This window comes from Siniperca chuatsi, linkage group LG1 (assembly GCF_020085105.1).
Source record: "Siniperca chuatsi isolate FFG_IHB_CAS linkage group LG1, ASM2008510v1, whole genome shotgun sequence".
In the NCBI taxonomy this organism is placed as follows: Eukaryota; Metazoa; Chordata; class Actinopteri; order Centrarchiformes; family Sinipercidae; genus Siniperca; species Siniperca chuatsi.
This window is the reverse complement of record NC_058042.1, coordinates 23,071,294-23,096,471: the sequence shown is the minus strand read 5'-3', so window position 1 is coordinate 23,096,471 and position 25,178 is coordinate 23,071,294. Positions and strand designations below refer to the sequence as shown.

The following is a 25,178-nucleotide window of genomic DNA, read 5'->3' as shown; positions in this document are numbered from 1 at the left end:
TGAGTAGAATTCTCTAAATTCCCAATGCCTGACATAACAGTGTGCAGCGTGTGACACAGAGAGTGTTTGTGAGGAAGCCTGCGTGAGATAGACAGCTTGAGTGTGTGTGTGTGTGTGTGTGTGTGTGACTACAAGATCAAAGGGTGTACAATAAAGTGTCAGGTTGGAGTTATGAATGTGTCGTTTTGTTGAGCCTTGTAACCTTTAATGTTCCCATTGATGTGCTGTCCACATACCAGAGGGGACACAGACGAGAGAGAGAGAGAGAGAGAGAGAGAGAGAGAGAGAGAGAGATGTACAGAGACAGCTTTGAAATACCAGTGAAGAAGAAAGTTGCTGCAGTGTGAGGCACACAAATGTGGGTTGGCCTGGTTTCCAACAAGCCCCCCAGGTACCAAACACTGCGAGGAACACAGATGGCCTCTGGGTAATCCACAGAGCAGCGAATGGGGACACACATAATCTACTACAACATGTTACCTCTTTTTTTCTCCCAATGATTGATTTTATGTGTACATGTAATTTCTGCCTTATAAGTTGGTCTCAATGAACAACCAGCTTCAAGACCAATTCACTCTGATTATTTTAGATTTTAGACTGGAATGTGTTTGGCAAGCGTGCAGAAGCGAGACAGATGGTGATTCCAATAGAACAATAAAAACATTAAGCACAAGTAATCGCTACATATACTGATTGACAATGTAATAATGGGCAGCTCAAACTAAACTGTTTAGTTTTCCCTAAAGATGCAATGAACCAAATCAAGAGCAGAGAAGCTCAGACAGTGGCAGTTCACATCTCATGAATTTACAACTTGAATATATACAGACAGTATGCAGTAATCATGGCCAGAAGGCAGTAAACAATATAAATTCTAATGCTTCCTTATTGTTTGGCTCTACAAATGTTTACAATAAAAGCCTTGTATTAATGCAAGCCATCGGCTGGGCTACAGCTCTTTTAGAGCAGGAAGGGAAGCTGTTCTCAAAGACATCATTACTTTTGTTGGACGGAGCACAAAGAGAGGGGAAATGCAGAGACAAGTGGCAGCACCTCAAAGGCCTTCGGTGTGTGCAGTCAGTGCAGTACAGAAAGTTTGTGTTCTCCATGGACATGCTCTCAACATGAAGCAGAAATGAAACAAGCATCAATACGCAGTCACTCCTGCACTCTGTGGAACAAAACAGCATTTACTTCAAAAAGCAATCATCTGGGAATTCAACTGAATTTGAAAAATCATGTGAATGTTGTTCAAAGGGGAAATTTGAGATACTAGAGAATGGACATGACAAGGTTATTGCTGTTTATTTTTCTTTGGAATTTAGGTTAATGGTTTATTCAATTGTAGAGAAAAAGAATCAATATAAAACCTTCAAAACAACCGCCACAGACACAGCCACTACTGAACTCAACAATATCTGGAGTGTTCAGCTTCAGGCCAGTTAATAGTGGCTGATGCTACAAACTGCTGTTTACACGCACGAAAGGAACATGATAACATTGCTGTAGAACCTCTTTCATAAAAACCTAGTAATGCAGAAACCACGTGGGGAGTCAATCTAAAAAGGTCAACATGTGTCAACCAACCTGGATTTAAAGCCCTCTTCCCGACCTTGATTGAGCTTTGGTAAACAGGCTTTTCAGATGGCAAATTAATGTAATATTACTGACATTTAACATTTACCTGACTTCCGAACTTCTCTGAAAAAGATCAAAAGAGATAGACAGTTAGACAGTGACATCATGTAGAGTGGGAGGAACTGAAACTTAAGGGACACTCCACTAATTTTACTCTACATGTTAAAGTCAACTCAGCTTGAAATTAGTTGTATTAAGTCTGTAGTTCTGAGGGAGCTCTGTCAAGTCTGAGAAAATAACCCTGATGATGTCACAAGGATTATGTTGGGTTATACGCATTATACAAGAAAGCCTGCAGTACAAACTAGAAGCGTAGAATTTGAAAGACATGGGAGTTTACCAGGCAGGGAGGGTCTAATGAAAGACACAGTTGCATGACAGGATGTGTAGGATCCAATCCATACTAGGGTCAGGATATCTCTGCCGATAGCTTCTGCTACATTGATTTTGGTCATTCTTTTTCATTTATTTATTTATTTTTTTAAATCTATCTCTCACTCACTCACTCAACTTTATGGAACTGCAATAATAAATACTAAAGGAGAACTGGCTTAACTTGATGTTATTGTAATACAATTCTGCGTAACTGTATGATTTAGAAGTGATGTGTGTGAAACTACAGCAGCAGAAGTCTGTGAACAGTGACGTTCAGAGATTAAAGATACCCTCCAGAGTTTTTGACAGCTTGTAGCATCATGGAAGAATGTTTTTACCACTTTTGTTTTGTATCCGGAATGCGCACAATGGTGCATATGAACAATGGCGCAATTCACATCTTGCCATTGGTTTCATGGCTTTTCACAAGCCATAGCAGTATTAGTGTGTATATTATCCAATGTGAGCCAATATGAAACTAGTTTCTTTTCAACAAAGATAGGCCTGTGTTGATTTACTGGTGCCACTACAAAATTTGCCACCAAGGTGCAATGTCACTACAGTGGTAGCAGGTGTCTGGAAACAGCCACCTCAATAATGGTTAAAACTATAAAGTGCCAACATAAACCACCATGTTCTGAACAGACACATTACAAACACTAACACAAAGTAATATTTCCATTTTGGAACATAAGGCAACTAACTTAACAAACTGCTTTCAGCACTAGGCAGTGCATGATGGGAAATGTGGGCAGTCACTATGGCTACAATACTCTTAGCACAGCACAGCACATTTAGTAGAGAGTCAAAGTGGTGTGTTCACGGTAAATTGCTAACTAGTTTGTGAAATACATTGCTGGAAAGTTAATAAATAATTAACACATAATTTCAATATAACTCTGATATGGCCCTATCCCTGACAACTGTCACATCACTCATGCTTATCACATCTGTTTGCTGTGTTAGCGAGGTAGCTAGCCAGCTATAGATTGTCAGTCAGCAGCAGATTGAAAGATTAGCGTCAGAGCATCTCTTTATCATTCTGCAGCTCAGGAGACAACAGTGCGGTGGTGGTTTGAGTCTGTTGAATGTTGATTTCATGCTATGTTGTTACTTAGTTGGTGAGATGCAATTCTAGAAAGAAAATTAAAAAATTTCGGGAGTCTGTTTTTTCACCGGATATGTTGAACGCTTCACCTGAACATTTATAGCGCTGTTTATCTCTTGACTCGGCAGCAGTGAACCATGAGTTAATGTTTGTGACCGTTACATTAACAGCTAAATATTGCTACAGATTACATGTTTTGATTAACAAGAAAAAAGCATTCTGATTGGAGTTCAATCCTTTGAAATAATGGTTCAGAATCGGAACAAAGCTGTAGCATGAATCTCATAGCTTGGCAGACTAAGTTAGAGAATATGTGGTTTAGTAGAGAGCAGTGGTGGAACTTTTCCGTTTCAAAGGGGTATAGGTAATTTATGTATAGTGGAGGCCCAACTGTTTAGACAAAACACTCCTCATGCAACATTCTGTCTCACTGTATCAGAATTTATGTAAATAAGCAATAAAAATGGACAATGTTTGGATACCGTTTAGTTGCCAAAGGCTGCCAAGCCTTGCATCATTTACTTGTGAAAACACAGTCATGCCTAACCCAATCCTTTGCCTCTCAGCAGCCAAAACACAATCCCTGGTCATCTTTAACAGTCATCTCCTCCTTCATAAACATCACTACTAAGAGTTTTAGATGCAGTGAGCCATAACAACTGGCAAAAAAGAACTTAATAGAGCCATTCTTTACAATTTCAGCTAGTAGAAAAGAAGGTAAACAGCAGAACACAACAACAGCAATTGTATCAGGTAATTCCCATTGTCAACAGCAGACAGCTCAATCATTATTATTGATTGTAAGGAAACCAGCACTCCCCAGAGACAGAGAGTCAGACAGGGGGAATGAGAGACAAATAGGGGGAAGACTGGACAGCTAGAGGAACAACAGCAACAGAGGATGGCAGCAAGAGAGGCAGCGATGAGAGCTGAAAGACAGTAGGGTGGATGGGCCAAGGGAGAAAACTCAAGAAAGGCCGACAGGTATGGAGAAGAGAGAGAAATGGGGTTCACCCTTGTTATCTCATTTCATCAGGCCCTTGGGGAGTTTGATACAAAACAGAAAGTAGTAAGAAAGGAGGAAAAGTGAGAGAAGGGGAGAGAGAATAACAAAGTATGTTTATCAGCTTGCCTCCTCTGGCTGGTGCTGGGATCAAGGCTGCATGCTCTCTACATTATTTAACAACTCGATTTGTTACATGGCAGCGGTTTCTGTGTGTGTGTGTGTGTGTGTGTGTGTGTGTGTGTGTGTGTGAGAGAGAGAGAGAGAGAGAGAGAGAGAGAGAGAGTGTTAAACAGAACTGAAGAACTGAAATACCTGTTAAAGTTAGTATAAATGTTGAAAAAAATGTGGTTTTCAACTGAATGACAGCACAACAAATATTTATATAAATCATGCAACCTGAATTTAAATGATTTAATGAATTTTCTTGGTGATGTCAGTCTTCTTGCTTTAATTCTCAGCACTGGATACAAACAGCTGTGTCAACTTGGTAAGATTATCGTTATGTATTTACTGTCAAAGGTTAACAGTGGTGGTTAAGATTTTAGAGTGTGTAGGTTGACTGAATAAAGAAAGAGGGTAAAAATGTTGTGAGAGAAATCATAAACCAAATCTGAACAAATTAGTATTTTGGCCTGCTTAGCCTCCACTTTACTTAATATTTTGATTTCTGCACAACCATCACTGGTTTTCAACATTGTGCCATCATTACAAGACAATACGGGCAGCAGATTTTACTGATTAGCAAGTGTTTAGCCAGAGACAGATCCTGTGACAACCTGCACACTATAGACCTTTTTCACATCAGACAATAGACAAATTTCCAGGGCATACTTGGTCAAGGACACACACACAAGCATGTGATGGATTGGACAAACATGTGCTTGCAAAACCACACTCATACACCCATGTGATGGAGTGGACAAAAAGTACAGTGGATACAATAAAGTACATGCATGCACATATGAGAAAGACCACACAAGAAAGTGAGCGACAAAAGAAAAATAGTCATATACTGTGTGAGGCAACCTTCAGTTGCCAAGGTGACGATCCCTCTCTTGCATGCATCCTTCCTCATTCATCCATCCTGCCTCACCTACCTTTGCCTAAGTCATGATACAAATGGGGGTATTTAAGATGCATTTAAGTGCTTTATTGATGATACACACATTCTCACAGTCTCCTTCCCAGTTGTTCATGCCCCCTCTTTGTGTGTCTCTAAAACCCCTCCTACCAGCAGGTTATGGTGTCTGGTCCAATTAAGCTGCCTCCTTTAACCCTGCATAGACACAGTGTGGAAAGGACAAGGCCCTCCCTGGTGTCTGCCTTTCCTGGCACAGTGTGTGTATACACTGTATGTTTGTTGTGTGTGAGTGGTGTCTCTGCATGTATTTTCATGTGTGTCATGTGTGTGTCTATCAGCACCTATGTCTCTGTGCTGTGTTGAGTGGACACTTTAACACTTACAAATACATATACTGAAACAATTAAACACCTCAGACTGGCTTGTATGTGGGGATATATATAAATGCTGTTAACACATCGATGCACACTTAAGTGATATTTTGACAGGATGAATTCTACCTGTTAAAATCCTGTAATTGTAATTTATGTATCTTGATTTAAATCCCTTCAGAATTAGCTTGATGGAATTTTTTCATGGTGAATTTTCATACTGAATTCAATTGAGGGAATCATCACCCTAACACATATAGTATGTCAGTAAAACTACGTGTTTGGGAAACGGTAGTAGTTTCACGAATTCTCTACCATAATATGTTAAATTTTTAAGTTTAGCTCAGTTGCAGCGTTAATCAGCATTATTAAGCGGAACCACTTTAACTATTCGTCCAGCAATTTAATTTCAGAGTCCACACAACAAGCACTGATAATGGTGGTGATCAGCCAAGAGTTTCTATAATGCATAAATTAGCTTTGGGAATTAACCTGAACTCAGGTAGCAAGATAAACAAGGAATGATATGTAAAGTAACTGGATGTAAGTTATAGAAAACCAACAACTTTATATTTGAAACACTTGTTACTAACACTACTAACAAAGAAAGACACAACAATGGCTTAATACAACGCTAACTACACACACAATGATGCTACAGTGAAGGAATATGAATACAGAAACAGAGTTTGGCAGGAACATATGAATAAACCAAATGAGAGTAGTGACCGTCACTGGAAGCAGCTGGTGCAAAAGTGGTGGTAAATTTAGAATCAAGTTGTGATAGAGAGGTCACTTGTGCTTAGGAGTTGGTTTGGCAATGCAGAGACGGAATGGGACACCTTGCACCGGTAACAAAGAAAATACCCCGTTGCATTCCAGTGAGGGTCTTTTATAGAAGATAAAAAATTTTCTGAACTTGAAGGAAGTTTAGAGAAACATCTGAACAATCAGTGAACGTGCTCTTCTTTTTCTTTTAATCCTATCTTGAGGAATATTCCACTCTAGTTTCATGTAGATTGAGGGAAAGTCTTAGAAGTAAAATACCAGTCACGCCAGGGCTTCAGCTTCCCTGCTGTTAGGGAGACCTGGGTAATCTCAAACATGGTCTCCCAGGACCATTAGCAGTCAGTTGTTAATCCTGTTCCGTCTTCTTCGTCCTCTAAGAGGGCTTTGATTGTCTTAAATGTAAATACCAGTCTTGGTTTGGTATCTGGTCAAAGAGGCCTAATGGTCTCACAAATGGTGGCTACTAGAGCAGAAAATAATCAGAAATTTTTTTATAGGGGAAGAGTTGGTAGGATGTGACTTTGTATGTCGTTTTTGTAATAGTTACTGATTGTTCCTTTCCCCAACTTATACAATCTTGGTTGTGCATCATGTCATAATAATGGCCATTCTCTTATTTTAAAGCAAACACATAATACGCTGAACAATACTAGTCACTGGACAGTATTAAACAATGGAAAAATGTAGAATTTGAACTGAACTGAACTGGACTTGGTGTTGTGGTCTCTGTCTAATCATGGATCATGGAAAAAAAAGAGATCTGACAAAAAGGTGCCACATGACCAACCTGCCACAAGATGTACTAAATGAACTAGGATGGGCCAGGAAGTATGACTGGTTAAGAGATGACACCAAGTTAGCAACATATGGAATGTACTGTATACTATACAAGTATGTGTGTGTGTGTGTGTGTGTGTGTGCAGCAGTTTAAAACACTTGTCTAAGAGACTTGTTAACATGCAAATGGCATAAAATCTGCACTGTCCAACATCACAGAGGAGCCCTAAAACATACAGTATGCCCACTGTTTCAGACTTAATTTTCCCTTTAATGGTGAAAGAAACATGGTGTTGCAGAGGCATAGTTAATGAAGAGCAAATGCAGCCCCCAGCTAAAGCCTTCAGCCCACATTTATCATGGATTCAATTTCCCCCATGCACGTACAGAGAGTATCTGGAATCATTACAACACAACTAGCAGGCATCCCCTGCTCATAAATAAGCCTGTTAATTGACCTGTCATAGCTAATTGCTGCGGGGGATAAGAGACTGGTGTGTGTGTGTGTTTAAAAACAGAGTTTGTCTGTATGTGTGCATGTGTCTGAATCTAACAGTGTTTATGCATGTAAATATGTTTGTGTGTAAAGATAATGCAGATATATGGAGAGAGTGTGTGGGGGTGAGGGTATGTACAGTTGGATAGTTTAAGACTCCTGAGCGTGTTGATTTTAGAGCCATTTAAGAGCCATTAGTCATCAGCCTTGAGACGGGTGGGTGTGAAGCGGACCAGGGCAAGAATCGACCCAACTGGTCCGCCTGTCCCAGCACACGGCCAGAGTGAAAGATAAGCAGAGAGAAAGAGAAAAAAAAACAGAAACAGAAAGAGATTGAGAAACACACACAGGAGGATAGAGACATGCAAAACAAAAGACATCCCTCTCTTTTTTCTCTCTCTCTGCTGGGTTGTAAACTTACTGAGGTACACACATATGCACACACACTCACAAATAGACACAAATAGTGAAAAAAGAGGAAGAGAAAGCATCATGTCCAGTCAGAGAGGAGTACTGAGTCATAAAGTTTACTCGGGCACATCCCAACAGGGAAGAGCTAACTGCAAACGCAGCTGCCACAGAGCCTATGGGACCTCAATGATGTGTCAACAGACAGTCCTCAAACACAGGCGCTTCCTCTGTTATGTCTCCCAGACCATTTTCTTCCACTATTGACTGAATGTGCACAGTAAACTTAAACTTTCAACTTCTGGTGAACTTTAACAAGGACAAAATATGGTACAGCTCAAACTAGGGAAGGCTGTACCCCTTGAGCTTAATTTGAGCTGGGTCAGAGTTTTAGACATGAGAAATAGTTCACATCAGTTCCTAATCAAGTTAAACATAGTTTTGAGGGGAGTCACATTAGTAAGTACATATCCTTTTAACTGCAAATCATATATGAATTGGCCCAGGTGTAAGCCTCAAGTATTCTCCTAAAACTTGTTTACCTCTTTGAGTGGAAACGATTGGGATCATTCCTGTTTTTGTCTTACACGTCACTTCATAAAGAGCAATTTAACATCCCATTTTAGCTTGGAGACATCCCAAAATTCTTTTCAGAAAATGTTAATGATATTGTAGAAACTTTTTTTATGACAAGGACTAGAAAACTGCATTTAATTTGGATTGGTAACATTTGGCTGATACCCGATCCCTTTCATAAAGTCAGTATTGGTGTTGATACCATTCCAGTTGCTTTCATTAGTACTTTTTTGCACAAAAGTGTGTGGCTTGATAAATAATAATGTGATACTATATTATACTATAATCCAATGGGCAAACTCTCATTGATTACATTCTGAGAGTGTGATCAGCTGCAGCAGCTCAGGTCCTGGCAGGGGCACTAATAGGGCAGATGCTTGCCAGAGAGAGCTTGAGTACTTACGCTCACCATGTCGCCACCCTGCTGCTAAAAACTTTTATTTATTTCTAATACCTGTTGATATTTTGCCTCCACCAAGTAACAGGAGAGAGATTGTGGATATGGGTTAACTCTGACACCAATGTGGCAATGATTCTGGGAGCTCAAAAGTAAATCTACTGTTCTTGGAACTTTAAATTTCACTGTGGGCAATTTCCTGGGAAATATTCATCAAATTCCAAGCAGAGTTTCAAGCCCAATTCTTTGTGGAATTTCCTTGATTCCCAACAGCCACCAGAGTACAAAATCCCCCTGTTCTATCTAGGCTGCAGTGGAGGCCGTCCTCTTGGGGAAAGACACAGTAGAGAGGAAATGGCTGCAGTAGAGGAAATGTCTCAGGGATGAGAGAGCTGACAGAAAAAAAGGAATACAGTGAACATAAAAGCATATAATTCCATTTTTTTCTTCTTCTTTTCTTTGTTGCTATGTGGTGGAAATTAACCCTCAAGAGGTTAGCACTGGAGGCTGATTTCAATTCAGAGGTTGAGTTCTTTCAACATCATGCAAACAGTACAGAGCACACTACATGTTTGGCTCTCAACAGATGACCAGGTCATGGCATTAGGTCAAGTTATTTCTCTGCATGCAACACATCTCAGGTGCTTAGTGTGGCTGCAGGGGTGGGGGGAGCATTATTACTGTCTTTAAGAAACACAAGCTCTTAGGTTATATCCTCTGGTCTGCTGTGCTCATGTTTTTCTATAACGACAGACACATTCTGAAACATTATACTGCTGGTTTAAAAACACAAGTTGTGCACTTTCTTCGCTGCTGTATTGTTGTTGTTTTTGCAATTTTCTTTGTTGGAAGGTAAAGTAATCGTCAAGCCATTACCTGGAAGGGTCCACTGGGGCTGATGTCAAAGAATGCTTTCTTCCAGTCCGGGCCCTGATGGCCAGACTTCATCCACACCACCGAGTCCACAGAGGCGATGCTTCTCACTCTCAGAAGCACATTGAGAGTGCCTGTGAAAGGTATGCACACATGCATTCCCACAGGTGCACACAGCCGCACACAGCCACACACACAGACAGTACAGATCATTAGAAACTTTCAATGAGCAAAGACTGAATACTAAGTTATGTTAAGCTGGGAGCAGGCCTTAAGATTATTGAAATCTAAAGGCGAAACATTTTAAACATAATGACCCACACATAATGACTTATTTCCACCAACATTGACAAATGTTTTAGTTTTGACAGTCAGAAGGGAGTACATATTGAATGACTGAATAAATACAGTGGATGCACTGAACAAATTGGCTATGATCTGAATCGTGTCTAATCAGTTTAGATGCCTCAATCCTAACTGTAACTGGCCTACTAATCATGTGTGTCCACCACAAAAATGTAATTGATTGTTTACAGTCACAAGAGAAACAGAAGGTATTTGATTGTAACCACTGCCTTCATCCCAGTGAAACCACTCCATGTTTTACAGACTGTACAAGGAGCAATCTCTGTTCTGACTGATTGTCACTGGCATATATTCAGCCAACAGCACCAAATATCTAGCTGCTGTCAAGTTGTCAACATTAAACACCATTTAGAAAATTTAGTTTTTCCCATAAAATGTAGGGGACCAAACTCTAAATAACATAATGCACTACCAGACCTGTGTTTGAGCACCACATACTTCGAATTGCATTCATTTCTATATACAAAAACATGGCTGTGCTATTACGGCCTCACCTAATTTATATAGGAAGTGGAAACAAATGCATTGCACACTATATATACTAGGGTGAAGTTCTGAGGTCAGATACTGTATGTGGATGACATTTAGGTTTAAATTAAATGTGTGAAGGCCCTTGGATGAGTGGTGATATGTCTTGAAATCTACATTGACCAGTGGATGGCTTTATTTTACCAAAAAGACAGCAGCAAGGAGAAAGGAAGAGAGAATGTCAGACAGAGGTAACGAGAGAAAGGAGATGGAGAGCAGCTCATTTTGTTTCCAGTATACACCTTACTGCCACGTGATGTTTGGTTTAAATCCCAAAAAACATCTGTAACTACTGTGGAAACATGACATAAAAATCAATTGTCCTGAATCCTGAAAAACAAGCTAGAGAGAATGACACCACTGAGCCATAAGGAAATGTTCCAAATAGTCTCTCTCTCTCTCTCTATCTCTCTCTCTCGGGTCTCTAAGGTGTGAGAGAATCATTCATCTCCTTAACGATCCCCAGCCAGCTCCTAATTGGAACATTAACCAACCACAGTCTCTTAAACAAATACACAGACAGGGGGCACGGTATCTGTGTGTTACATGCTGTAAATATGTGTGTGCGTGTGTGTACATAAAGTATGAGTTTACATGAGTTTAGATATATGCTTGTGTATGTGTATAAATGCTTGTCCTGACTGTTGTGTGTATGTGTATCTTTAAGCTAATGTTCTTCAAACCTTGAAATAGGCAGCAGGCTGGCAGTAATTAACTTTGTACTCTGTCAGAAGAGAGGTGTGACTTGGGAAAGTGTACTGTTCATGGGCGCAAACAGGGAAGTTAATAACATGTTGAGGATGGCTGTATGTGGTACAGAAAAAGAAGCAGTGGGAAGCAAACTCTCAATCTAGTTATCACTCTAAACTCTGATAATAAACATAATTTTTAATTATTCTTTGACCATCTATACATTTCAAATAAAACATTTTCCAGTCTCCGCTGTACAGCCACACTGGTTTAATGAAACATGACTGAAGGTAAATGTATCAATTCAAAGATGTGCTGGGATCTAAATTTGTCAGATTTTCAGGCTACTTTTTGTTTTGCAATTGTTCGACATTTTGGGAAACACGCTTAACCACTTCTTTGCTGAGAGATAGATGACAAGATCCATACCATATCTGTCTGTTCAATATGAAGCTGGACCAAGTTATCCATTAGCTTAGCTTAGCATAAAGACATGAAAACTTCTTGTCATCACTATGAAGTTGCCAGGCAACGGACAGAGCCTCCAGGAAGTCTCTCTGCCTGGCCAAGAAATAGTCCTGCATATATTTCCTCGTAAAACCACAACTTGTCGTGTTTACACTTCAGTTTTTGTACAGATTTAACAAACAAGATATGATGTGTGAATTAAAGGTGCTTGTAGACGGATTTTGTTACTTTTGGACAAACCCAGGCTGGCTGTTTCCCACTGTTTCCAGTCTTGTGTGTTTCCTCTTATTAAACAGTCATATATGAGTGGTATTGATCTTCTCATCTAACTCTCTGCAAGAAAGCACTTCCCCAAAATGCCAAGCTATTGTTTTAACAGCAGGATCTATTTGTATGGTTGTCTACAGTTTGGATCATGCTCCATGCAGGTACAAACAGCAGAGTGCTCGTGGTAAAAAAAATTATGTAGTGATAATGTAGCCGGAATATCCACATTAGACGGTCACTTGCAATTGTTCATCACATTCAATTTTAAAGGACTTGGGTGGCCCTGTAGAGAGAAACATTGGTTAATTCTGGTGTAGCCCACTTTTACCTGCTCAGCCCACTCTCTCATTCTACCTCCACATATCTGAGCCTCATTGTCTCCCTCCTCACTGACCACCTATTCTCTCCCTCTCCTCCTATCTCTGTTGCACCCTCACCATCACCACCTACACACACACACACACACACACACACACACACACACACACACACGACAAAGGGAAAAAGAAAGAGGACTCTGATAAGCAGTCTATTGATTGGACTGAGGTAAAGCAGAGTGTGTTGTTAAGAGTGTCAGAGAGGCAGAGGAGAAGGCACAGCTCTATCACGGCTACTTGTCCACAGAATCATGTCCGTGGTGTGGCTTCTGCCACAACACCAAGCCAAATCATGTTATTCAAAGTTCTGAGTAAAAAACCAATTCAGGAGCATAAGAAAAAAGGGCCACATATGGGCTTAGCTAAATCCTTTATTAATCAAACCTTGCTAGACAACAAGCTGTTGTCCTGAAAATGAGAATCTAAACCTTAAAAGTTGGCATTTTTTAAACAGTAAGTAGTGTCTAGAAAAAGCCACCAAAAAGAAAGATAACACTTGCTATTAGGTATAAAATAACATCACCCCATTCCTTTTCCACACAGACCTGTCAACATTCATACAGCAAACTAATTAAAAGTCTTACTTAATAAAAGTGTAATCCAAAACAACATACAAGAGGTGCAACATTTTAAATAACCTCAAACTCCAATATGTTTTCCATCACTCTGAACTGAAAATAATCCAGTGATTCCAAGTAAGCTTGCCAGTAGCACTCTGCAAACCTGAGCCAGTCTAAAATACTACCCAATGCCAAACAAAACTAATTAAATGTTGTTTATTGTTGCTGCCAGCAAGCCCAAAGAGAAACACTAAGGTGAAAAGCAAAACACATCACATGGGGAGGTCTTTATTTGCAGCGTCGACCTATTTCACACCTATACAAATCAAAACTAGTCAAAGGGCATTATGCTTTCTTTTCTCATTTTGCAAAATCCTCAAAAGATACTTTGACCTCTTTCATTTTCAAATAACCTTATGATTACAAAATTGCTAGCATATATGTGGGTCAGAAAAGAGCAATATTTCAACAGCATTTCTAAAAATTGCTTTGTGTCAACGTACCTAAAAGCTTTCAACATATTAAGTCATTACAGTACTTTAACACTATACATTGGAGTACATTAAAACTAGTTAGAGTACTTCAGAATAAAGTGTTACCTCTTGCATCCTATCACTACCTCTGAACATTAACGAGTTGATGACCTCTCCTGCAGCTCTCTGTTCTAGCCCTTTTTACCTCCCTTCTATGCCTCTTCATACTTGTTTACTTGCGCTTCCTTTCTTGTCGCATTTCATTTTTCTCAGTCCGTCTCTTTTTCCTACCATCGTCTTTGCTCTCACTCTCTTCAATAACCCTCCTTTCTTCTTTCCAAGGCCGACCCCCATCCCCCACTCACTCTTCTCGTCTCGTCTCTCCTCTCACTGACCCCCTCTGTCTTATCCTCATCGTGTCTCTTTTTGTCATTAAGAGTCACACTGTGTCTCCATGGCAGGAGTGTGAGCTCTGCCAAGGTAAGGCAATTAAAGTGACAACAGATTGGAACAGACTGGGAGAACAACAGAGTAAATTGAGGGAGGGCTTGTGGCAGAGCTGGGCGTAGCAGGTAGCAGAATGTACTAATCGTGAGCAAGCACTGACTGATAATGCATTGTCTTGTCTCGTTGCTTTGCAGTGAAACACCAACAGGCTCTTTGAGCAAAATGCACAATGCAAATGCTCAAGTAAGTGCTGTAGTATCCACTACAGATTACTCTGTGCTTTAAATTGTGATATGCAGAAATCTGTTGTAAGAGAAGATAGAGAGTGGTGAGAAGGAGCAAGGAAAATAAACTCACAGTGCCGGTGGTATACCAAAGGTTAGATAACCATACATTTAACCAAATCTACTGAATGTTAAGTCCAATATTCACTCAACTTTAAGCTCTAGTTTGGTCCATCACCTCTTTGATTTTTAGCTAGACTCCCAGGTTTTAGGGGGTATTCTGTTGTGTTTTGTTTGGCTTGCCTTTTGCCTCTGAGAGAACGTCCACACTAAGCTGGTGAAATTTGTAAACGCATCTTTTTCTCTTCGTTGCAGCCCTCTGTCCAAACTAAATTGGCATTTTTCTCCCCTAAAAAACAGAGCAAAAAACAGAACGGGGAAAGCTGAGCTTTTGCAAAACGATGATGTAAGCCAGCCCAGTGGGAGTCGGGACTGTGGGGCAGTAAAGTTAAGAAGACAGACATTCTGTGGCCTTAAATCTTCTCTGATCGTTACAAATCATAATTTTAAATGTCAATATAGCCGAATACACAGCAGAGCTGTTGTCATTAACCTTGATCCATGTTGATTTTGTCGGACGATGTTGGGATTACAAAATAAGGATTTCATCACCGTAGTGCAGCAGCTTGGGAATGATAGCTAGTTAACAGGTAGTGTTTATGAGACAATTGGCTATAGCGACCAAAACCGTTTTTTGTGCTGATAAAGTCAAACAGACGACACGCTAACTCGTGATTGCAGAGCGCCGTGCATTTGCATCTAAAAGCTACAAACCACAAATTTGAAGACAATGAGGTGAAGATTCTAAGTAGAGAGAAGAGTTGGTTTGAAAGAGGAGTCAAAGAAGCTATTTTTGTGAAAAAAGAAAACCCCTCTTTAAACAGAAATGGTGGTCTGAGATTCAACTTGCCAACCGTTTACCACAGTGTATTAACACCATGGTCAAGCCAATCAGATGCGAATCAGGTACTTAACAGTGATGAGGGAGGTGTAGCCAGAAAACAATAGGCCTGATTACTGGGCCATCATGGAAACAAAAGAAGGTCAGTTTCAGGTGAAACTAGGCAGGGTAAACAGCAGCCACTCAGGAAGGCTCCTCCCTGAGGGCAGGGCTTAAGCAACACAGAGTAGCTTAAATTGCTGAGTTCTCAGACCATTTTCACAATTGAGAATGACTTCTGGGTGGGAGCCGAAACATCTTGATTCTGAAAACAGTGTCCAGATGACTACGACTGAAACCTTTTCTACGATGGAACACTCCTGGACGAATGAGGGACTACACCGTCTTATTTCTATCTACTGTATCGTATTTATTCTGTTTATTTAAGCGCTGCTTTAAGTCAACTTTCTAAGATAACGTACATAGTCAGAGTCAAACGCTAAGATAGCACAACGTCATTCCATCCTCCTCCTCATCCTGGCTTTTCTCCAACGGTAGCTGCTGACATTGCCCGGTTCATGTTTGCTCTTAATAGTTATTTTACCTTAATTCTTTATTCTTCTTTAAATCAAACATGATTTATGAACCATAAACAATAGCCTTTACTGTTTTTTCCCTTTTCTTTAATTTGCCTTAAAATAATACTGGAAAATATTACATTGAGTGGAAGAGATTGAGATATATCACAGCATCAGTGCGAAATTGGACCTTCTAGTGGCACTAGAGGAAAAGTCAGAGGATCACCAAAGTTACAATGTAAGTAGTAGGGACCTGGAATATCAGTTGTAAATTTCATGGCAATCCATCAGAGAGTTCTCGAAATATTTCACTCTGATCCACAAATGTCAACCACATGGTAGCACTAGAGGAAAGGTCAGGGGATCACCAATGTCTGTACAAAATTTCATAGCAATCCATCAGAAAGTTGCGATAGTTGAGATAATTCAGTCAAGATATTTCAGTTCACCAAAGTGGTGGACCGACAGACTGAATGACCAACAAACAGACATTGCCATCCTTAGAGCCATACAGCAAGCAGGGCTAAAAATTTGATGAACTTGAAGCGAATGAGTGAGCTTCTTCATATCATTAAAACTTCCAAGATGTCTGAAACAAAGCCCCTTTTCTCTCATTTATACAGTTAAATATAGATAATTATTTCATAGTCATATCTGGTTGCGCACACAAACATTGTGCCATTCTATACACTATAACATTCTTAGGAGACAGGGCAGGTCAAAATGTAACAAATGTTACACTGAAGTCTGTATGCTTGGGCTATGGACACATAAATCAACATTGTGTATGTTTGCGTGTGTGTGTGTGTGAATAAATGTGGGTGTGCCTTCATGTATTTGCAAGGTTTACTATGTTTTTTTTTGTGGGAATCCATGCCTGTGTATACAGTATGCATGTGTGTGTGTGTGTGTGTGTGTGTAGGGGTGCATGCAGTTGTGTAGGCTACAAGATGTATGCATTCTAGCTGTGTGACAGAGCATATTATGATGAACAGCTCCCCCAAATGACTGATAGTGTCTTGCCACTGCCATAAATCATACACCCACTGCCCCCGTCAGCCATCTCCAAACACACACAAACCCACACACTAAGTCACAAGGAATAACATAAAACAGAACTTTGGTAACCCCCCACACACACCTATGATGTTGTGTCTGACAAGCTCTACAAGCGACTTCAGCTTTTGACAGAAGCCCAGTGATATGAAAACCCCGATAGTATCGAATGTCAGCATACTCTCTACTGTGTGCCACTGTGCTTCTATGGATGCTCTCATGTGGTAGAAGACAATGTGTGTGTGCATGTTTATGAGCATTATTCTCCGCTGTACTACTCACCAATATGTTTGCCCTTCATGTGGTAGTAGAAGGACACACAGTATGGGACTCTGCCAGAGCCCTTGGGGCCCCTGACTGAGGTCACATTAAAAAGTGGAGAAAGCAGACGAGCCTTGTCCCCCTGAATACGTGGCCGTGACGCTTCAATGTACATGTAGTACCCTGAAAACCAACAAGACAACACTGTATTGTCCAGAGTCTCCAATGCAACTCAAAATGAAATGTAATTATGAGTGAAAATTGATTTCTATTTAATTCTGTTTTCTTCAATTTCTAACAATTTTCACTTTGTGCAATATGCAGTTCTGTTGCTGTGCTATTAAAACTGCTATACACAGAAATGAACCTGTACATAAACTGATTCCCCAGTTTCCTCACCCTCCTTGGTTCCACTGCGGTCAGTCTCGGGGCCGGTATTGGCAGATCGCTTGGGATTCTGCGTCAGATGATTCTGTCTCGTCCAGTCAAAGACATCACTCCGGTCTTGAGAAAAACCACAGATCCGCTCATCCTCAAAACCACACACATGGTCTGGGATGTGTGTGTGTGTGTCGAGAAAAAAACAAGAGAGGAAAACACATAAGATCAGTGACATGTCAGGGAGGTGACATCACAAACTACAGGTGATATAACCTACTGTTTTTTTCCCCACCCACTTTTACCAGGAAATTAATGCCAGCAATATAGCTGTATAATAACCTCTGCAATATGCACTTCAAATGTGAGGATTAGACAGCCAGGCAATTACTGACAAAGTGATAGGCACAATGTAGGAGGCAGGGTATATAATGTGAAAGTTTAAGTGGATTCCACATATTATGCATATTCTGATATATGACTCCCAGATGCAAAAATATTTAAAGGTAACTATGATTAGGTCAGGTTATGTCAAATGTAAAAAAAGAAAAATATTAAAAAAAAGGTATTGTGGAGAACATAAAAAACACAGTGAAGCACGATTATCAGAGGAAGAACAGTTGACCTACTGAACCCTGGTTTACACTATAGGTTGTTTCTTTATTCAAGGGGTATTTCAAATACAACATTTGTTAAAAAGTCAAATTTCAAGAATCTAAGTATACAGTATATCAATGTAACAATCAATGAATTAATGATGCAGCAACAGGCCACCTGATATGAATCAAGAGCTTCTTGATACATTTCAGGCAGTAAAAAAATACTGCTACTACTACTAATAAAAAGAAAAAAAGACAAACAAAAATAAAGATTAAAGAAGAGTATTCTATGTAAAGAACTTCAACTTCTAAATGGGGAAAGTGAGGGCTTACACTCATGGGTTAGTACGGGAGATGTATGGAAGGTATAATTATCTCCTATTAGGAATAATTTGTGAGAAATGCATGGATTGTTGTGGAGAACATTTTTCCTGTATGAACCTCTTAAGAATGTGAGCACTGAGACTCAGTTTGTGAGGTAGTGGGTTTAATGTATGTTGTGCATGCAATAAACGTTGATGCACAGGTCTACCTTTTCCAATGTGACTGTCTTCACTCGCTGCTTATATTTTTTGAATATTTGAATTTGCATCATTCTCACAACAAAGCTTAGGGGAAGCTATGATCAGACACATCCTCACATGACAAATAATCGTCTAGGATCTTTGGGATTCATTGTTTGTACTCCCATTTATATAGTATAACTGGAGTATTGCCACATATATCAGGGAGGACAAAAAAAGACATTCTGAGAAAGACGTCTGAGAGGGAATTGTCATTATCCTTTGTGCTGACGTCTCTTGTTGGGCTTCTCTCTATGGTGTTGTCACCTTCATTAGCCCATCTGGAGGGCTCTGTCATTATCAGAGACTCGCCAGACAAATGAAAATCGAGGCAAGCGAGTACAACAACAACTATCAAAAACCTTCCAAGCTGACAGATTCAGCGAAGGCTTCCCGGACACTCACACAGTCCGCTGCAGATGCATATGGCTCGCGCTCCCCATGCAGATGGCTTGGATGTGCTTCTTTGTTTCAGGAAGCTAATCTATTACTATTCACACCCTGCTCCACTACATGCGCTCCTTTCAATTTGCACTGTTGTTCTCGCAGTCTGTTCCAATCTGCTGTTGTTTTAATTGCCTCACCCTGACGGAGCCAACTGCCACTCCTGCCAGAAAAATGCTACGTATCTCTTAATGAAGAAAATAGACAAGATGCAATTGACTGAGAAAGAAAGCGGGATGGCAAGAGAGAGGATGAGAGGCAGGGAGAGAGCTGGAGTTAGTGCAAGAGAGTGAGACGGAGAAAGGGGGTGCTAAGAGAGAGAAAAATGATGCCCACTTTAACTTGGTTATGTAACATACTTTTAATATAGTTTCAACAAGTGAGTTTCAAATATTTAGCCCATTTACAATATAACCAATCACATGGCATAAACCAGTCTTGTATCCTCCAATTATTGTCACTCTGTGATGACATTTTAAATGTCATGGACCTGCTTCCAGCCATCAGTTGCTTTCTCACATCTTACTGTTATCCCACTCTCCTCCCTAGCAACAAGATTTAATAAAGGCGGAGGCTGGGTCATGGCAAACTTTGCTTTGACAAACTTGTGCTGACATCGCTTGCAGCATACAAGCTAAATTAGCTTGCACCAAAATTCAATGTGCCTTCCTAACTTCACCACCCTGTCATCAATCAGGTCACAACAACAACACTGTGAAATGTAGAAATGTGGACGAGCAGAGCATGGTAGATAAGAGAGAAGTCTCACCTGAGGGTCTTGGGTAGGTGTAGGCTGTAAGAAAATAATATTGAGTAACACTCAGATATGCACAATCCACTTATCTATGTTTTGTACAAAGTACATAAATTGATATGAAAGATAATGACTTTAGAAAAAGATGTTAGATGAAAATGGTTTTAAATAAGACTCACGTTCTGAGTACTGTATGATGCGACTGACGTAGTCCCCAGTGCTGTAGGTGGTGATGGGGGCCAGTCGGACCTCGTAAGACAGAGGGATTCTCAGGTCTGATATGGTGTGGGACATCAGCACACCCTTCTCTGGCTCCTTACCCTTGAGGTCTATCTGCTTTGACAGCAGGTTCTGCTTGTTCTGGATTTGTACAGTTGAACACACACACACACACAAGTAGGGAAGATGCAGACATGTTAAGATGTTTACTAACAAATATGCACAAGTTTGCAAAAAAAACCAAATACATACAAAAAAAGATGATCATCAGAAAATGCTGCATATCTTACTACAAGGCAGAAACAGAGGCACATATGGAGGTGTCGATACTATCAGGCATACCTCCCATCTTTTCTCCTTTCCTCCCCTGCTTTCACCATACCATCCTCACCCTCATCTCTACCACTTTATGTTGATATGGTCAGATATCCAGATTTTTTACCAATCGGAAGTCAACCAAGTGATGGGAAACTCACTCCCGGTTACAACAAAGCTACAGCTCATCTCCCATGTGGAGGGTTTTCACTGTAATAGTAACTGCTCCTACAGTACAACACTGGTAATACACTTGAGAATTTTATGTAAACAGGCAAACAAAGTCAAACTCGGGACGCCCTCAACCACTGGTTAGTGCTCCACAGATATTTGCTCAGTCTTGTAGAAGCAACAATCATTTATCTAAAACACCCTATTAATCACCATATCATCATATTTTACTTCCCCATATCTGTGCATATTCCTTCACATTTCCATTCATTGTCAGTGGAATTAGGTAGGGGCATACAGAGTGTTCGGGGCATATAGCCAGTCAACATACATCAGGACTTAGTTTGTATCTATCTTGGACTGCATATGTTTTCAATTTCATCTTTCATCCAAAACAAAGTAAAGCTACTGTCAAAAGAATAATTTGCTACAATCTCATCTCGCTAAATGCTTTGAAAGCCAGCAAAGGCTACGTTAGTCTCAGCACAGAGGTGGTCTCCTGCTTTCAAACACACATTTTGGTCCAGTGTTGTTGTACTAAGCAAGCTATGTGGTTTCCAACACAATGTATTATTGCCCACCGCTGCCACAATATGGAACATAACTATTACTGTAATATTGGAAATTAAAGACATATTTCTTTCACTTCTCCCTATTCAGTCATTTATGATAAAGCACTGTATAACCTACAGACACTAAATCCCAAACAGTCTTGTAAATAAATTGAATTGGCTGTGCATTACCGGGATGAAAATGAAAATAAAATGGATGTTAATCCAGTCCAATTGTTGTCTTCTCATTTTTTAAAAGTTAAGTCAGGGATGTTTTTTGTTAGCACCACTTTTAATAGAGCTATTGCTGTGTTATTCCACCCACGGAGAGAAGTATCCATTAGCTATGTATCTGTCTCTGATCCCAGCTACTTAAAGACCTGACAGTGAGCTCAATCTAATGCATTAGGTCAGCCACTCCACCATAACACCTTAGTACACCCACAGCATGCCATTATCAGGTAATGCATGCAGCAGAAGTGTGTGTATATATGTGTGCGTGATTCATGTGTGTGCATATGCTTCTGTGTGTACGGTAAATGTCTACAGAACAGAGCCCTTACACTGTGAGCAATCATAGTATAATAAGTTTGTGCACATAATATGCACCATGAATTTAGAGCAATTTATAGGATCCACACATATGACTTAATTGGTTGATTGATTTATTGCACTGAAAACCGCTTTTAATTTCAATCATCACAAATTACAAAAGTTGACTACAACAGTTGACATAAAGACATAATATTGGCCAAAAAAAAGAAGCAACATAAAAAGTTATCATAACTATATATATATACATTAAGAACAACTGGCAACATCTCTCTCTCTCTCTCTATATATATATATATATATATATATATATATATATATATATATATATATATAAAAAAGATGTGCTTGCTTGATATTCTGCTTCTACCTCATCCAATCCAAAGTGTAACAGTTTGGTAAGTCATAGAGGCACTGTCCTCGCAGTGAAATCTGCTTTTCCTCCTGTCCTCTGACACTCAAGTTGAGGTGTGCTATTCTCATTGGATGTTTACTCACCACAACAAATTCAAACTCAGTTAAACTGAGCTGATCATTTCTATTGACAAGACCATGGTGACTCCTGCTCAGGCTGTTAAATCTTCTTTTCTCTGTGCCAGTCTTGCTGTTTCCATTTCAGTTGCTCCAACTTTTTACCCATTCTTGCCAGTCATGGAACATCCTTGCACAACAGCAAGTATCTTTCAGTGCAGGTGAAAATTTTATTTTTCTAAACATAAACCACATTTCCTCCCAAATAATATGTTTTTTTCTCTAATTCATATCAATAATTCCAAAACATCCTCTTATCTGCTCTTCAACTACCATTTTCCTTTTCCCAGCAAACAATTCTTTTATGATGTTGCTGTGAGCACAAACATATTAGAGGACATTAAGGTTCTGACCTTTGCACACAGGACTCCTGTTTGCTTGTATTATAGTTGGCGTAATCTAGGAATGTTCAGTTATTCTACTATTGCACCCATTGAATTTCACTCTGGTTAGCGGCATCAGATAACTGCCTAAATATCACTGTAATTGGAAGGAATTCAGAAAGAAGCAACTTAACAGAGGACTTAGTAGCAGGATGTTGTATAACACGACACTGTCTCTTTTAATGAAAAGGCAGCAAAGTGACCTTTTGGTTTAAGAGACCGTCAAATCAAGGAAAGGTCACAGGTTTTGATTTCTCAAACAGCGATGTGTCTTGCTGAAGTTTTCATGAGTAACGCCCTGGACCCACTTCTGCTAAAATGTTACAGTCCTGATAGTGTTATCAGGTAAATGTGTAACTATTTCTGAGAAAAAATAAAGCAAGAAATAAGTAAAATGCAGGCTTTCCATCCAGTTCTGTGAGCCTATGCCTTTTCTTACTGTAACTGTAATGAATGCCATGAAAACTGGTATATCCAGTGTTGGAAGAAGTACTCAGATACTTTACTTAAGTAAGGCACCAATGCAACAATAAAAAAAAACTCCATTAGAAGTCCTGCATTCAAAATCCTGCTCAAGTAAAAGTACATAGGTATTATGAGCAAAATATACTTCAAGTATCAAAAGTTAGTACTCATTCTGCAGCAAAATGTCCCGTGTGACTGAAATGATTATATATGATTATTAGATTGTTAATGATGATTAATCAATGTGTAAATAGCAAGTTTTGTCGAGTTGTTCCCAACCTAGGGATCGAGCAGCTCCAAAGGGTCACCTTTAGAGAGAGAGATGATTAATTGGAGAAAAGTTCAGATACACATGTCCGTTTTTATTTTATTGGATTTGCTATGGAAGAAAGCAAGGTGGAACGTACTGGATGATGCAACTGCCGTAATTGCCAGTGCTGTAGGTGGTGGTATTAATCCCAGTATTGGATTAATACAGAACTACTGCCACTGCTATTCATTTTCTAACAGACTGGCTTTTCTAATTAGCAATATGACAATTTTTTGGGAGGTTCTGAGTCACTCTTTCATTGATAGTGTATTGCTCAGCAGTTTTTTATTGTTGACACATACAGTAATACTGCAGGCTTCCAGTGTATCTGCATTGTAAGAGATTTGCTCAGTTGCCACCATAACTTACTACAAAACTCCTTCATTATCATACAGTGTATACTATTTTAAATGGTAGCAGTCACATTGTAAAATTATTGTGTAAAAGTATTGTGCCCCTTTAACACCACTCACATTCATCCATATAAACATTTACACACTGCTCATACAGCATATGCATAATTATGTGAAATATAGCAGGAAAGAAAAGCTATGTTCATGGATTATGCATAGAGTGTGTGTTAGCAGGGAGAGATGAGTTAATAATGCTGAAGAGTCTGAGCTTTAGAGGTAAGTAGAATTATGCTTTCTTCATGAGTGGACAGGGTCTGTGCCCACACTTGCTTTGGTCCTTTTTACAGTATGTGGGAGATAGACGTTAGAAAGAAATAACTAGACTAAAAGCATGCACTAACACACGCACAAACACACACACATATACACCGTGTGGACCCGGAAATACACACTGGATCAATGAGGTGCAGAAGTGTGACTCAGTGTGAATTCAGCTGCAACCACTACAGGTAAAAGGCTCTGTCTCCCTGCCTCTGTCTCTGTCTGCCTCCCTCACTAGGTCAGTAGAAATAATGTGTGTGTGTGGGTCTGACTTAGGCTACCTTCGGGGATAAATTTTAGACAAAAGACCAGTTAAGTGGGAACAGCTTGTCCAATTGGGGACACAGCTTTTGCTTTTTGTGACAAAGTAAATTTTTGGGTCAGTGGTTAAGGTTAGGGTTAGGTTAAGGTTAGAGTAAGTCTCCAGGAAATGAATGTAAGTCTATGTATTGTCCCCAAAAGTGACATAAATTAACGTGTGTGTGTGTGTGTGTGTGTGTGTGTGCCTAAGTGACAGGAATAGGGACCAGGGGAGGGTACAGCATGTAGAGAAAGGACCAACAGAAGGAGACCAGAGTGAGTGACTGACACATTTAAAGAAGGAGAGAGATGAATGTTTGATAGACTGATTTGGAAGTTCATATACTTCTCTTGACGTGTGTGTGTGTGTGTGGGTGTGTGTGTGGGCCCATGTGTGTGTCTATGCCACACACTTTCAGGAATTTCACTCAGACAGTGTTTTCAGCTGTGTCTTCACCAGACTGTCAACAAAAAGACAACAAGACAAAGAATGCGTGAAAGAGGGTGAGAGCAGCCAGAAACACACAGAGTGACGTGTGTGAGAGAGAAAACAGCGCAAGAGGAGGCAGCCTCTTCAAACACTAAGGAATGTGAGGTAAATTTTTCTATTACCCTCTATTATACCATGGTCTGGGTGAATACTCAATTCTGATTGGCTGCGAGGTGTCCATTAATTCCTGATAATGGACACCTTCGAAAGAGAGGTAGTTCCAGTCTGTTCATGGTTCTAAAAATCTAAATATCTTATTTACAACACTGAGTGTAGTTCTTCAGTGCCTCATCTTCTGAACACCACCGGATGGCGACTTTGTATCACATAAGCGGCCTATCATTTTATC

At 39.9% G+C, this 25,178-nt stretch overlaps 1 protein-coding gene across 4 annotated transcripts in view; it reads right to left on the bottom strand.

The window, feature by feature from the left end:
- The window catches only part of LOC122873566 (MAM domain-containing glycosylphosphatidylinositol anchor protein 1), a 187,492-nt gene that overhangs the window by 17,138 nt on the left and 145,176 nt on the right, over window positions 1-25,178 (bottom strand). For all 4 annotated transcript variants that reach the window (XR_006377470.1, XM_044190478.1, XM_044190467.1 and 1 more), the window contains exons 12-16: window positions 20,048-20,228; window positions 19,884-19,907; window positions 17,530-17,682; window positions 17,152-17,313; window positions 9,899-10,029 (exon numbers count right to left, since the gene is read on the bottom strand). Coding sequence is in view for 3 of the 4 variants with exons in the window: in XM_044190478.1 (XP_044046413.1) it covers window positions 9,899-10,029; window positions 17,152-17,313; window positions 17,530-17,682; window positions 19,884-19,907; window positions 20,048-20,228 (651 nt within the window). In the remaining variant the exon portion in view is untranslated. The remainder of the gene's footprint in view (window positions 1-9,898; window positions 10,030-17,151; window positions 17,314-17,529; window positions 17,683-19,883; window positions 19,908-20,047; window positions 20,229-25,178) is intronic.